The sequence below is a fragment of the Vulpes vulpes genome, chromosome X (genome assembly GCF_048418805.1).
Source record: "Vulpes vulpes isolate BD-2025 chromosome X, VulVul3, whole genome shotgun sequence".
Classification (NCBI taxonomy): domain Eukaryota; kingdom Metazoa; phylum Chordata; class Mammalia; order Carnivora; family Canidae; genus Vulpes; species Vulpes vulpes.
The window spans coordinates 75,464,208-75,479,829 of NC_132796.1; the positions used below are offsets into that span (position 1 = coordinate 75,464,208).

The window sequence follows — 15,622 nt, forward strand, 5'->3', positions numbered from 1 at the left end:
CAAATTGCTGTATGAGTTCTAGCAATCTTGGGGCAGAGGCTTTTGACAGTATCCTGTCATCAGCAAAGAGGAAGAGTTTGACTTCTTCTTTGCCAATTCGAATGCCTTTAATGTCTTTTTGTTGACTGATTGCTGAGGCGAGGACTTCTAGTACTATGTTGAATAGCAGTGGTGAGAGTGGACATCCCTGTCTTGTTCCTGATCTTAGGGGAAATGCTCCCAGTGCTTCCCCATTGAGAATGATATTTGCTGTGGGCTTTTTGTAGATGGTTTTTAAGATGCTGAGGAATGTTCCCTCTATCCCTACACTCTGAAGAGTTTTGATCAGGAATGGATGCTGTATTTTGTCAAATGCTTTCTCTGCATCTAATGAGAGGATCATATGGTTCTTGGTTTTTCTCTTGCTGATATGATGAGTCACATTGATTGTTTTATGAGTGTTGAACCAGCCTTGTGTCCCTGGGATAAATCCTACTTGGTCACGGTGAATAATTTTCTTAATGTACTTTTGGGTCCTATTGGCTAATATCTTGTTGAGAATTTTCGCATCCATGTTCATCAGGGATATTGGTCTATATTCTCCCTTTTGCTGGGATCTTTGTCTGGTTTTGGAATTAAGGTAATGCTGGCCTCATAGAACGAATTTGGACGTACTCCGTCTCTTTCTATCTTTCCAAACAGCTTTAGTAGAATACGTATGGGTTCTTCTTTAAACGTTTGATAGAATTCCCCTGGGAAGCCATCTGGCCCTGGACTTTTGTCTCCTGGGAGGTTTTTGATGACTGCTTCAATTTCCTCCCTGGTTATTGGCCTGTTCAGGTTTTCTATTTCTTCCTGCTCCAGTTTTGGTAGTTTGTGGCTTTCCAGGAATGCGTCCATTTCTTCTAGATTGCCTAATTTATTGGCGTATAGCTGTTCATAATATGTTTTTAAAATCGTTTGCATTTCCTTGGTGTTGGTAGTGATGTCTCCTTTCTCATTCATGATTTTATTAATTTGAGTCTTCTCTCTCTTCTTTTCAATAAGGTTGGCTAATGGTTTATCTATCTTATTAATTCTTTCAAAGAACCAACTCCTGGTTCTGTTGATCTGTTCCACACTTCTTCTGGTCTCGATTTCGTTGAGTTCTGCTCGAATCTTTATTAACTCTCTTCTTCTGCTGGGTGTAGGATCTATTTGCTGCTTTTTCTCCAGCTCCTTTAGATGGAAGGCTAGCTTTTGTATTTGAGTTCTTTCCAGTTTTTGAATGGCTGCTTGTATTGCTATGTATTTCCCCCTCAGGAGTGCTTTTGCTGCATCCTAAAGATTTTGAAAGGTTGTATCTTCATTCTCATTAGTTTCCATGAATCTTTTTAATTCTTACTTAATTTCCTGGTTGACTCTTTCATCTTTTAGCAGGATGGTTCTTAACCTCCACGTGTTTGAAATCCTTCCAAACTTCTTGTTGTGACTTAGTTCTAATTTCAAGGCATTATGGTCTGAGAATATGCAGGGGATGATCCCAATCTTTTGGTATCAGTTGAGACCCAATTTGTGACCCAGTACATGGTCTATTCTGGAGAAAGTTTCATGTTCACTTGAGAAGAATGTGTATTCAGTTGAGTTTGCATGTAAAGTTCTGCAGATATCTGTGAAATCCATCTGGTCCAGTGTATCATTTCAAGCTCTTGTTTCTTTGGAGATGTTGTGTTTAGAATACCTATCAAGCGCTAGATTGAAGTCACCAAGTATAAGTGTATTATTATCTAAGTATGTCTTAACTTTGGTTATTAATTGATTTATATATTTGGCAGTATATATTTATGTATATATATATATATATATATACATATATATATATATTTGGTGTTTAGAATACCTATCGAGCACTAGATTGAAGTCACCAAGTATAAGTGTATTATTATCTAAGTATGTCTTAACTTTGGTAATTAATTGATTTATATATTTGGCAGCTCCCACATTCAGGGCATATATATTGAGGATTGTTAAGTCCTCTTCTTGGATAGATCCTTTAAGTATGATATAGTGTCCCTCTTCATCTCTCACTACAGTCATCAGGATAAATGTTAGTTTATCTAATATGAGGATGGCTACCCCTGCTTTCTTTTGAGGACCATTTGAATGGTAAATGGTTCTCCAACCTTTTATTTTCAGGCTGTAGGTGTCCTTCTGTCTCAAATGAGTCTCTTGTAGACAGGAAATAGATGGGTCCTGCTTTTTTATCCAGTCTGAAACCCTGAGTCTTTTGATGGGGTCATTAAACCCGTTCACATTCAGAGTTACTATTGACAAATATGAGTTTAGTGTCATCATGATATCTATTCAGTCCTTGTTTTTGTGGATTGTTCCAATGGACTTGTTCTTAAAGGGGAATTTTAAGAGTCCCCCTAAAAATTTCTTGCAGAGCTGGTTTGGAGGTCACATATTCTTTCAGTTCCTGCCTGTCTTGGAAGCTTTTTATCTCTCCTTCCATTCTGAATGAGATCCTTGCTGGATAAAGTATTCTTGGTTGCATGTTTATCTCATTTAGGACCCTGAATATATCCTGCCAGCCCTCTCTGGCCTGCCAGGTCTCTGTGGAGAGCTCTGCTGTTACCCTAATACTCCTCCCCATAAGTCAGGGATTTCTTGTCTTTTGCTGCTTTATGGATCTTCTCTTTATCTTTGGAATTTGCAAGCTTCACTATTAAATGTCGAGGTGTTGAACAGTTTTTATTGAGTTTAGGGGCCATCTCTCTATCTCCTGGATCTGAATGCCTGTTTCTCTTCCCAGATTAGGAAAGTTTTCAGCTCTGATTTGTTCAAATACTTATTCTGGACCTCTGTCCCTTTCGCCGCCCTCAGGAACTCCAATTAAACGTAGGTTTTTCTTCCTCAGGCTGACGTTTATTTCCCTTAGTCTATTTTCATGGTCTTTTAATTGTTTGTCTCTTTTTTCCTCAGTGTCCATGTTTGCCATCAACTTGTCTTCTATGTCACTCACTCATTCTTCCTCCTCGTTAACCCTCGTTGTGAGGACTTCTAGTTTGGATTGCATCTCATTCAATTGATTTTTAATTTCTGCTTGATTGGATCTAAATTCTGCAGTCATGCAGTCTCTTGAGTCCTTTATGCTTTTTTCTAGAGCCACCAGTAGCTTTATAATAGTGCCTCTGAATTGGCTTTCTGACATTGAATTGTAATCCAGATTTTGTAACTCTGTGGGAGAGAGGACTGTTTCTGATTCTTTCTTTTGAGGTGAGGTTTTCCTTCTAGTCATTTTGCCAGTGCAGAGTGGCCAAAAACAAGTTGTATTGGGAAAAGGAGATAAAGAGAGGAGAGAAAGAAGGAAAGAAAAGAGAAAAAGAAAAAAGAAAAAAGGAAGAAAAAAAAGAAAAATAAGAGAAGAAAAAGAGAAAGAAAAAGAAAGAAAGGAAAAAAAGGGTGGGGGAAGCAAACAGAAATCAAAAAGCAAAAAAAAAAAAAAAAAAAAAAAACAACATAAAACAAAAAACAAAAACAAAAACAAAAAAACCATGGGGGAGTATCTTCTGATTCTGTATACTTAATTCCCTTGACTTCCCCTGGAACTTGTCAGTCTAACTGGTCTTCTGGGGGAGGGGCCTGTTGTGCTGATTTTCAGGTGTTAGTATTTGTGGGAGCTGCTCAGGGAAAGATATTTAAGCTGTTTATCCTGTGAGTCCCCTGTGAGGCTCAGTGCGGGTTGTTTACCCTGTGAGGCCCCAGGAGGAACAACCACAGTGGAGGCGGCCAGCTCTGGAGCCCTGGATTCAGCTCCCGCAGTAACTACAGAGATCTCAGTCTGCAGGGGCCTGGATGCTCAGCTTGGTGCAGGAGCGTCCTTGCTCTCCTGGGCCCTCTGGGCCTCTGCCTGTCCCGGGGGGAGGCCGGATCCTGGGCTGTGTCCCGGCGCCCTGTGCTCCCGGGCCTGCGCTGTTGGATTCGCGCTCCGGCCGGGCAGCCTCCTCTCCATGGAGCCTCGGCCCAGCCCTCTGAGCTGCTCCTGGGTCCAGCCGTGCACGCTGCAGCCCTTTAGGGAGTTCGGTGCGCTCTCCCCGGGTTGCAGGTGTCTGTTAGTGTCCCAGGGAGCCTGGGGGCATCCCCGCTCCTCCTGGGATCCTGCTCTAACTCCCTGCAAGCGCCTTTCCGTCCGGGAAGATTGGTGAAGCTCCTGCTTCTCCTGGACGGTGCTTTCCTGTCCTGGGGGCACTCGCCCCGGCCTTAGCCCGGCTCCTCGCGGGACCCCTCCCCCTTGGATGCCTTTTGTTTCTTTATCCCCCCCCCATCTTCCTACCTTGATAGAAGCATGAACTCTTCTCACTGTCGCATTCCAGGTGTTCTCTCTTTAAATCTCAGGCTGATTTCGTAGATTTTCAGGATGATTTGAAGGTTTTCTAGGTAATTTGGTGGGGACAGGTGACTTGGGGACCCTACACTTCTGCCATCTTGCCCCACCTCCCTCTCCTGACATTCCTATCAGAATTTGGACACATCACTGCTTTCTGTGGTGGGTAGCAGCAGGGGCAATCCTAAAGTCTTTGATAAATACAACTTTTGATTATTAGTGAATTTGGGGGAAAAAACCCACATGGTTTCATCCCATAAAGATTTAATGAGTGCCTACTATGTTCAATACATTGGACTAGTATGTTCAATACATTGGTCCTAGCAATAGAAAGTAAATGAGACGCCTATCTAACCGAGGAGATATGTAGACAAACACGTGGTGAGAGATGGATTCACATGGAGCAATGAAGTCTGTTTTCAGAGAAGAAGTGGCATTTGAAGCTGCATCTTGGAGGATTAGGATCTCAATAGATAGGCACAGAGGCAAAGGGTATACTGGAAGAAGAGCAAAAGAAGTGAATGGTATGTTCAGGACAGGTGAGTATTGAAGTATGGGATGTGCGAAGAACTATGGGGAGGGGCAGAAAAGACAGGCGTCTAGAATGAGCCAGGGGAGCTAGGCTTAGGAATTTGCACACCTGGAGCCACTGCAGGTTTTGAGCAGTGAAAGGATGGTCATATACTTCAGAAACATCACTTTAGTAGCAGTTTCAAGAACAGATTGGAATGGGAAAGTTGGAAAATCATTTTAGAAGGGAATCACAATAGTCCGAACAAGATAGAAGGATCTGGACTTTCACATCTATGAGGATGGAGAGTGGGGGAAGAATTTCAATAATTTTTCAGAAGCAATGAGCTTTACTGTCTTTTTGGGAGGAGCAGGAGGAGGTCATTGGGAAGGGAAAGGCAAGATTCAGGGATGTTTTCCAAAGGATTTGATGTGGATGGCTGTGAACATGGGAGGTGGAGCAGATTTGGCATGGAAGATAAACTTACTGCCAAGCATCCTGGATTTGAGGGGGCAGCAGAAAGCCTGCTAGAGGGATTGGCAGGGAGTTCTTATATCCTGTATCCCACAGGCTCATTTGCTGCTGCAGCCATCAAATTAACATCAGTGCATCTGAGAAGGGCTCCTGGCTAGTAATGAATTCCCAAGGAAGCTCTTATGAGGCCTCAGGTAATCAGGAGTGGAGGAGTTGGTTGTAGTGTTTCATGTGGCTTCACCTCCAGAACGTAATTGAGGCTCATTTGTCTGGTAAAGATCTAAGGAATGATCTTGACAAAGCATAGCACAGATCCTGTAATGAAAGGGAAATGAAGATGATTGCCAGCCCATTATTAAGCATAATAACTAGGTTGAAATGAGATGAAAGACTTCATTTAGGCAGAACTTCCCTATTGACAAATGGCAGGGGGTAAAAGTGTGAAAGGAAAGCATATAATCCAATTCATAAAAAGTATAGAAATGCTTTTTAAAACTTGAAGCGATAATCACTCATTGTATATATAGAGCTGGGGTGGGGGATGTTTTCTCTATTGATAGATACTGATGCACAGATGAAAGTTTTTTAAATATTTTTTTCTACTGACAGAACTTTATTTAAAAAATAATGAGACAGCTCTGTCCATATTCCCAGGCTGGAGGCAAGGAGGCTTGCGTCCAGCAGAAAGGGCACAGGCCATTTACTTCTTGGAGACCTTGACTTCTTGTGCTTGGAGTTGCCCACTTGAGGCAGATAAGTGTTCACCATGATGAGTATAAATGCAAAGAAACTTGTTTTTAGGTCCATGTTTGGGGGAGCTGAGAGAGAAATAGAAAGCATTTAACTCCTGTGTTAAAATGTTAGAAATAAAAATAAGAACACTGTGTTGAAAATTATAATACATAAATACAAATGTTAAGATATACATTAAATGTTAATGTTACATTAAGATGTACATTAGATATACATTATGTACATAAATGTACATAAGATATACATAAGATGTACATAAGATATACATTATGTACATAAATGTACATAAGATATACATAAGATGTACATAAGATATACATTAAATGTTAAATACAAATGTTAAGATATACATTAAATGTATATCAAATGTTAAGATATACATGTATGTATAAATACATAAATACAAATGTTAAGATAAACTCAACTCAACTTAATCGACTGAGCACTTGGGTGGCTCAGTCGATTAAGCATCTGCCCTCAGCTTAGGTCATGATCCGAGGGTCCTGGGATCGAGCCTCCCATTAGGCTCCATGATCATGGAGGAGTCTGCTTCTCCCTCTGCTCCTCCCCTCACTCCTGCTCAACCTCTCCCCTCTCTCTAAAAGAAATAAATAAAATATTAAAAAAGATAAACACAACTCTATTCCTAGATTATGATTTTAGGGATTGGTTGATCATCCCTAGATATTTAATTTTAAATCAGTATGGGTCAGATAAAATCGATCCTAGTTTTAGATCTGATCTTCAGAGGTTAAATAAAATACACAAATTATTAAGAATTCATTACTCTATAAGTACTGTGTGTAATTTATAGATAAATAATTGGCATACATTATTTTATGGTTATTATTCCCACAATGGTTATTATTTGGGGATACATTATCATTCAGCTAGAAAGGTCTACTGTACTGAACAGGCATGTGCTCTTTGGAATACATACAACAATTTCGATAGCATCAAGCAAATTTTAATATTTTAATGGCTCATGAGCTGGGATGGGAGTATAGGAGGTAATATGTAAAACACACAGCATGTAAGAACATAAGTTCTGGAGTCAAACTCACCTGTGTTGGGATCCACACTACCACCACAACTTGCATGACCTTGAGCAAGTCATTTGAACTGAGGTTTGTTTTTTTTTTTCCTCCTCAGTAAAATGGGAATGATAAGAGTCCCTAGGTCCCAGAGTTAACAGGATAGTAAAATGAGAAAAATACATGCAAAACACCTATCACAGTACCCAGCTGTTCTGTACTAAGGCTCAATGAATGCCAGTAGCTGCTGTTGCACCTTTATGTGCAGGGTCATCCACCTGCTGTGTGTAACCTGATTACCCAGGTTGAGGAAGAACTCAGCTGCATGCTCAACTTTTGGCTCCCTCTGTCACCCACAGTGGTGCATCCCCAGGTGTGCTGTGATCCCTCCCCAACAACCAGTGGTTGGCAGATAGCAGTTTTTTTAGTTCTAGAGTTTAGGTGGGGAAATGTTAAGTGCTACACAAAAAACTTGGACAGCTCCCCCTCTAGTGGTAATTTGATGAATTGCCCCCAACAATTGTCCTGTTGATCACAAACAGGAGAGCTGGCTGTAAAAATGAAACGGATATAGTTGGCAAAAAGGAAAACAAATGACAAATGAATTTGTTAAACAAATTGGAAAACATTTGGAAAACATTTAACAAATGAATTTATTAATCACAAACACATAATAAGCTAGTAACAAATGTACATCTGAGGCTTAAGTTGTAATGAATGTCATTAAGATATCTGCAGCTTGCATATTTTCTCCTATGCTAATTAGCCATTTTACCTAAACAGATTTCTAATTTGGGGGAAAAAATCCAGAATTGGCAATTCTACACATAGTTACGTATCCTACCCCCAATAAAAATTACTGTACACAATACTTTTTTCTAAAATAATCTAATTATTGTTGATAACAACATCTTATCCTCTTTTAGTAATTTATAAACTTTTCTCAGAGCTTTGTTTTCACAGCAGGTAGGTGTAGTATGTTTCCCTCTCCTGGTTGTATTGAGGAGAAAACCAAGGCTTTTCTATAAAGAGGCTAAATAGGTTTTCTTTTGTCACCCAAGGCACTTCTCATGGGATTGTATTAGATTTTACCCCTAGGAATCTCCTCTTGGCAAAATAAATTGCATGGACACTGGTATGTCCCTTATGTGCTCATAAACATCATCTCTTTTTTTTTTCTATTTGAATCTTCATGTTGGGACCCCTAAAAACATCTGTTTGGCAGATTGGAATGAAAATGATTAAAATAGAGACCTGGGTTTTTTAAAACAAATTTTAAATATTTATTTTTATTTATTTTAGAGAGAAAGCACGCTCAAGCTGGGAGGAGGGCCAGAGAAAGGCAGAGCAGCAGACTCCCCACTGAGCAGGGTGCCTGACCTGGGGCTCGATCCCAGGATCCTGAGATCATGACCTGAGCAGAAACCAAGACTTGGAGGCTTAAGTGACTGAGCCACCTATGCGCCCTATGACCTAGGTTTTAAAGAAGTAGCTTTTTTTTTGCTCCATTATAATTGTTTTGGATAGCTCAGATATTAAAGCATTTCTGCCAAAAAGACTAAACCGAGAGTAATAACTTTGTGAGCCTTACAGAAATGTAAATCAAGGTAGTAGAGATGAGAATCTAAAGAAATAGTTTTTAAATATTGTATAAGTACAATAGCAAATCAAGTATTTAATTGATTCTTGAATACTCAAGCTATTCATAAGACTTATGAGTGAACAGAAAATGGATAATTTAGAAATAGGAGGTATTTTCTAATGGAATGGCAGGAATATTTATAACCATATAGAGTTATTAAGAAGCAGAGAACAGGCAGCACTCACTTATACCTTTTTTTAAATTAATTTTTATTGGTGTTCAATTTACCAACATACAGAAAAACACCCAGTGCTCATCCCGTCAAGTGTCCGCCTCAGTGCCCGTCACCCATTCCCCTCCAACACCCGCCCTCCTCCCCTTCCACCACCCCTGGTTCGTTTCCCAGAGTTAGGAGTCTTTATGTTCTGTCTCCCTTCCTGATATTTCCCAACATTTCTTTTCCCTTCCTTTATATTCCCTTTCACTATTATTTATATTCCCCAAATGAATGAGAACATACACGGAATAGCCAGGGGAATTTTAAAAAAGAAAACCATAGCTGGGGGCATCACAATGCCAGAGTTCAGGTTGTACTACAAAGCTGTGGTCATCAAGACAGTGTGGTACTGGCACAAAAACAGACACATAGATCAATGGAACAGAATAGAGAACCCAGAAGTGGACCCTGAAATGTATGGTCAACTAATATTCGATAAAGGAGGAAAGACTATCCATTGGAAGAAAGACAGTCTCTTCAATAAATGGTGTTGGGAAAATTGGACATCCACATGCAGAAGAATGAAACTGGACCACTCTCTTTCACCATACACAAAGATAAACTCAAAATGGATGAGAGATCTAAATGTGAGACAAGATTCCATCAAAATCATAGAAGAGAACACAGGCAACACCCTTTTTGAACTTGGCCACAGTAACTTCTTGCAAGATACATCCACAAAGGCAAAAGAAACAAAAGCAAAAATGAACTATTGGGACTTCATCAAGATAAGAAGCTTTTGCACAGCAAAGGATACAGTCAACAAAACTAAAAGACAACCTACAGAATGGGAGAAGATATTTGCAAATGACATATCAGATAAAGCACTTATACTTTTGATGAGCTGATGCTGTAGCAAGTTTCAATCCATATGTAGAATTTCACTGTTTGGGAGGGAAAACTGTTTTTTTTTTTTCTTGTAGTGCCTCTATTTATACTTGGGGCTGGTCAATGAAACCCAGTTCTCAACTCACCTGTGGGAGAAGCTGGTCTGTCCAGAAACTGCTTTTCTCAGGAACCCTGTCAGGGCCAACTTAAACAGGTTTGACTGGAGTTGTAAACAGAATGGGCCTGAACACTCTGGATTATAGACTTGTGCTGATGAGATTAAGCTTGCAGGTTGGCTTCCTCTGTGTGCTACTCAGTTCCGCTAAGTCCCCAACCTGGCCATAGTCTGCACCTTTGTCAGCTGCATGACAGATCCCTATTTGCCGAATATGTATAGAGTGTCAACATGTGAGGGGCCCTGAAAGTGAGGCATATTATTGCAAACTCATTCTCATGATAGAAACATGACTTGCACTGATGACTTCTGGTGGCACCATCTTTGATTCCTGCAATGACCTTGGCTAATTGAATTCTATGTGACCCTTCTCCTCTTCGTGCCTTTTTGTGACCCTCTCACACCTTTTGATGCTTCTCCTTTAACCTCACAGTTTCAGTTCCTTCATGCTGCCTTGCCACCTGACTTCCCAGGTCTCTTAATACAGTACATCCTTCTTAGTTGCTTCACCGTTCCCAAATCTAAAAAATGGCTGTGCTATATCATATTCTATCCCCTCTTGCCCTGCTCTTGGCTTATTTCCCTAGGAATAGCAATCTAAGAGAAACAAGTCATACTATTATGTTGAGATCTAGTAGGGTCCAATACTCTCTTGATATAAGAATACAATGCCTTAACTCATAGGAATGGATTTCTACTCATGAAACATCAGTGTGGCAAAATATTTGGTGGCAGATGGGCCTTCATAGATCCTTGGTATCATACCCTTTGTCTACCTTTTTTTAAAGATTTTATTTATTTATTCATGGGAGACAGAGGTTGAGAGAGGCAGAGACACAAGCAGAGGGAGAAGCAGGCTCCATGCAGGAAGCCTGACAAGGGACTCAATCCCGGGCCCCCAGGATCAGGCCCTGGGCTGAAGGTGGCGCTAAACTGCTGAGCTACCCGGGCTGCCCCCCTTTGTCTACTTTTGAGGAAGACTCCCTCTGGTTTCTTGAAATACCTTATATTGTAACTCTGTATTGTGAATACTAAAGGAAAAGAATAAAGGAGATAACATACAGAAATTGTTTTCCTCATTATTGCAGATCTGTTTTCTGCCTATTGACCACCTTTTAACTAAATACTTCCTTTTTACTAGCTAAACAAGGGAACAGAGAAAAAGGAACTATGAATCTATTAAATCAAATACATTTTGCTCAAGTAGTAGTACTTAGAAGGAAATGAATTCTCAGTATACTCTCAAGGTCTGTATGATAAAGCTAATTGTGAATGCAGTTAAATGTCTTCAACTGCCTTTGAGCATGATCATTGTGTCTCAGGAGCAGATATTTTGATTATCTTCAATACCAACTATGTCCTGTTACTAATGGGCCAAACCAGACTGTTAATACTGTAAAAGCGAGATTGTACAACAGATCATTTAAAGGAAGCAACTAAAGGGATTTAGGGAACAAATTGGAAAAAAAAAAACATTCCAAAAGGGTTTTTTTTAAAGTAAGTAATTATAGAGGTTGAAGCTACTTTGCTAAGCCAAATTTGTTAATTCAAAAACATTTGCTGTGCATCGTAGTGTTAGGGGGAATAAACTAGACTATTTAAGAGTCTTTTTAAATTATCCTCAGGTTTTTGTATTTGTTAATGCCTGGGAACAGTGTCACAGGCAATCCATTGAAAGGAATAGTATCAAATTCATTAAAGATTATAAAGCAATAAATATTAAAATTACATTTAATCCAGAGAGGATTACCATAATTTAGCATGACCCAGAAAGTTGAGCTAATGCAGATTCCCCCCCATCTATTATTGACACTTAGGAGAGTGACACATGACAGGTAAACAACTAATACCAGGGAGTGAATAATAAAGCTCTGCAAGAGCTTGCTAGTCTTAAGTACATATTTAATCTAATCCAGTTGTGCCTTCTTGCTTCAACAGTGGAAAATGGTCATCAAAATCCATAGTGGTGAATCTGGTACCTTCTGAATCCTCAAAGAAAGTTCAAATGCCCTTCATATAAATTTAGAATGATTTATTTGGTTATTAATTTGTTTTCCAATGAATATATACATAAGAGGATTTGAAGCAGCTTATAACAAAAGTCCATATGTAGCATGGCAATAAAAAATGAAGTCAGAAAGAGAGATCAGAAGAAACCACAGAATTCAAAAATTTTCTTGGGCTGGAGACCCTTTTAGTGATCTATTAAATAGCTGTGGAACATCTCCCCAGAAAAGTATTACTATGCAAATAGGCACAGCAACCTTTAAGCCTATCCAGGCACCCTCCCCCTGTGTGACTTTGAACCCTGGTCAAGAACCCTTGAATAGAGGAAGCAGTATCTTGAGGTAAGGTAGTTATTGCATTTGGGGACACCTGAGAGGCCAAGTTGGTTAACCGTCCCAATTTTGGTTTAGGCTCAGGTCCTGATCTCAGGGTCATGAGATCAGCCCAGAGTTGGCTCTGCACTCAGCATGGAGTCTGCTTAAGGTTCTTTTTATCTCTCTCTACCTCTGCCCCTCCCCCTCCCACCCCCCTCCTATGTGCCTGTGCACACTCCCTCTCTGCCCCTCTCCCTTGCACCTGCACAAACTCTCTCTAAAATAAATAAAACATAAAAAGAAAAAGATAATGTTTGTCCTTCTCCGATTGACATTATATGGTCTCATTCATTTGGGGAATATAAAAAATAGTGCAAGGGAATAAAATATAATAATAAAATAGTGAAAGGGGAGGTGGGCGGAGGTGGGGGTGACTGGGTGATGGGCACTGAGGGGGGCACTTGATGGAATGAGCACTGGGTGTTATTCTATATGTTGGCAAATTGAACACCAATAAAAATAAATTTATAAAAAAATAAAAAGGTATTATTGCACTTGAGTATTGTATTTAGCCCTGAGCTTCCTGTCAACTGAGGTTAAGAGATAAACACACTGGGCTGAGGAGTTCTCAAAATCTACAAGAAGAAGATCAGTTTACAAAATTTTAAGTGAAACACATAATTTTAAAATGGAAGTGTTTATATGTTTATGAGAGGGTTTTTTATAAAGAGTAATCAAGTAATATAAAGGGATGTTGCATAATTTGATTGAAATTCTTTGAAATTAAATAATTGGAGGTAGAATATCTATGGTAATTGTGCTGACTCGTATATTAAATTAGCCAATGTCATTTCCAACCATTCTGGGAAGGAGGGAGTCTACTGTATATGTCTTTCTTTAATGGTAGATTTACCCACCTAATATTATTTGATTAAAACTGACATTAATATAATATATTCCCATGAGCAAACATCAGCTGAGCAGCAAGGGAGGCCTTAGGGTATAAAAAGAAATCAAACTGTGATTAAATATCTATTAATAGTTCATACCATGGAAAACAGACATTTAGATAATAGCAAATAATCACTTTAGGTGCCTGCTGCTTCCAACTTTTCCTGAAGGCAAATAAATAACACAATCGTTCCTGTCACAATTATAAGCAGAGTCAGTATAGGGTAGGGGTTAAGAACACAGTCTGTAGAATCAGAGACTGGTTTTCTACCACTTCTTAGCTGTGTGACCTTGGACAAAGTCACTGAACTTCTTTGAGTCTCAGTTTTCTTGTTTGTAAAATAAAAATCATAAATGAATCTAAAGGCTGCTCCTAGGCTGTACAAGGGTCCCCTGGAAGTATTTCGTTTGTGGGACTCCTGTCCAAACACCTTGAGTCCCCTAAAATCTACGTCAGTGTCATCCTAGCTATCCAATCTCACACAATCCTGTGAAGGAAATACCACATGACTAGCAGGAGTAATCCATTTGCCAGACTAGTCTGCCAGAATTGCGACCTATTGGTGGGGCCCCAGGACAACCACATAAGCACCAGTGCTGGATGAAGCTCTTTGAAGGATCCAGTCAACTGCAAGTAGAAGGTCACTGTAGAGGACTGAAAATTCCACAGAAGCACAGAGCTAGAATAGGGGTCCTATTGACAGGTCTTGAAGGATGCTGGTCTATCTCAAAGGAGCAGTAGGAAGATTGGCAAGTCTAAGAAGGATGCTGGTCTATATCAAAAGAGCAGTAGGAAGATTAAAATAATCTATGTAAAGCACTTGACATGCAAATTCCTTGAAGCCTGGCTTACAGTAAGTCCTCAGTAACATGTTGGCAGTGATTATTGTGCTTATCATTAGTATTAATGATACTCACTGCATTTCATACCCAATCTGGTTTTCTTTCAGTGGATGGCTGCATTGACTGGTCAGTGGATCTCAAGACATACATGGCTTTGGCAGGTGAACCAGTACGAGTGAAATGCGCCCTTTTCTACAGTTATATTCGCACCAACTATAGCATGGCCCAGAGCACTGGGCTCAGGCTTATGTGGTACAAAAATAAAGGTGATTTAGAAGAGCCCATCATCTTTTCAGAGGTCAGGATGAGCAAAGAAGAAGATTCAATATGGTTTCACTCAGCAGAGGCACAAGACAGTGGATTCTACACTTGTGTTTTAAGGTGAGTGCTACATGAAAATATTACTCACTACCATAGCTAGTAGTTTTTTCATTGGGCCTGGAGTATATAGAGGTGTTGCTCATGTTATACAATGGACATTTTCTTGAAATATAGTTGCAGTGTATGTGGAGCTTCAGTAAATTAAATTCTAATTATTTACTGGAACTACAGAGTGGATTCTTACCGAATTTTCATAAAATGGGACTTCCATTTACTGTATATACTCATATAATTTAGAAAAGTTTTGATCCATTTCTTCCTTGACTCCACCCCTACCTTAGGGTCTTATATGAACAGTTGTTTTTTCATAGAGCCAGTTGGCTCAATGATCTTAATACCTGACTATGAAAATGGCCTAAAATATCATTTAGGCCAAGGTTTCTCCTTTTTTGTTGATGGAAAATAGCTTCAGGTGCTGCTGGGAGATCTCTTAGCAAATGGACTGCTGTTGAAATTTTTCACATAATTTCCAATATGACCTTGAGTCCACTGTATCTAAATATTCAACATGGAGCCCTGTAAACACACTGTCATCATGAGTTCCTAGGTGCTTTGTGGGGAATATATCACAGATACAATTCATTTTTGCAAGAAGCAATCTGCTTTATCTGTAGAGATTCCACAGTATGTTCTCCCTTTCCCTTGTGCCCTGGTGCTAGGATCTAGGATCTAGAATCTCAGATAGAGACTGCATTAGGTATTGAAGTAGATAGCTGAAATGACCTTTACATCATTTTCAATTCTACCATTTTGGGAGTCTCTGATCTTGCTCACCAGGGACCTACACTCTATTATTTGATTTTAACTTCTTGGAAATGCAGACCCTTCCTATTTTTGTCTCCTATGGACTTTGATGCCGAAGCTATGTCACCTCTTTATCAAAAACACTTTGAAGCCAATGGTGAGGCCTCATTGTTCAAAAGGCCAGGAGAACAAGATGGTGTATAAATAATCTTGATGCTCTAAGCATCAAATGTGTTTTGTATCTGTGTGTTTTGAGGGGGGGGGGTGTTGGGGAAGCAACTGGTGAGCATAGTTTCTGTTTGTGGTGGGCAAAAACTCTAGGATATTGGCAGAAATAGCAATCATTCTCATCACATCCTTAGTGATATCAATATTTTCATGTACTTGGGCATCCCGTAGCACA

General features: G+C 39.7%; 1 protein-coding gene across 1 annotated transcript in view; it reads left to right on the forward strand.

Moving 5' to 3' along the window:
• The window catches only part of IL1RAPL2 (interleukin 1 receptor accessory protein like 2), a 1,296,043-nt gene that overhangs the window by 669,033 nt on the left and 611,388 nt on the right, over positions 1–15,622 (forward strand). The window contains exon 3 of the mRNA XM_072744906.1: positions 14,202–14,475. Within this exon, the coding sequence (XP_072601007.1) occupies positions 14,202–14,475 (274 nt within the window). The remainder of the gene's footprint in view (positions 1–14,201; positions 14,476–15,622) is intronic.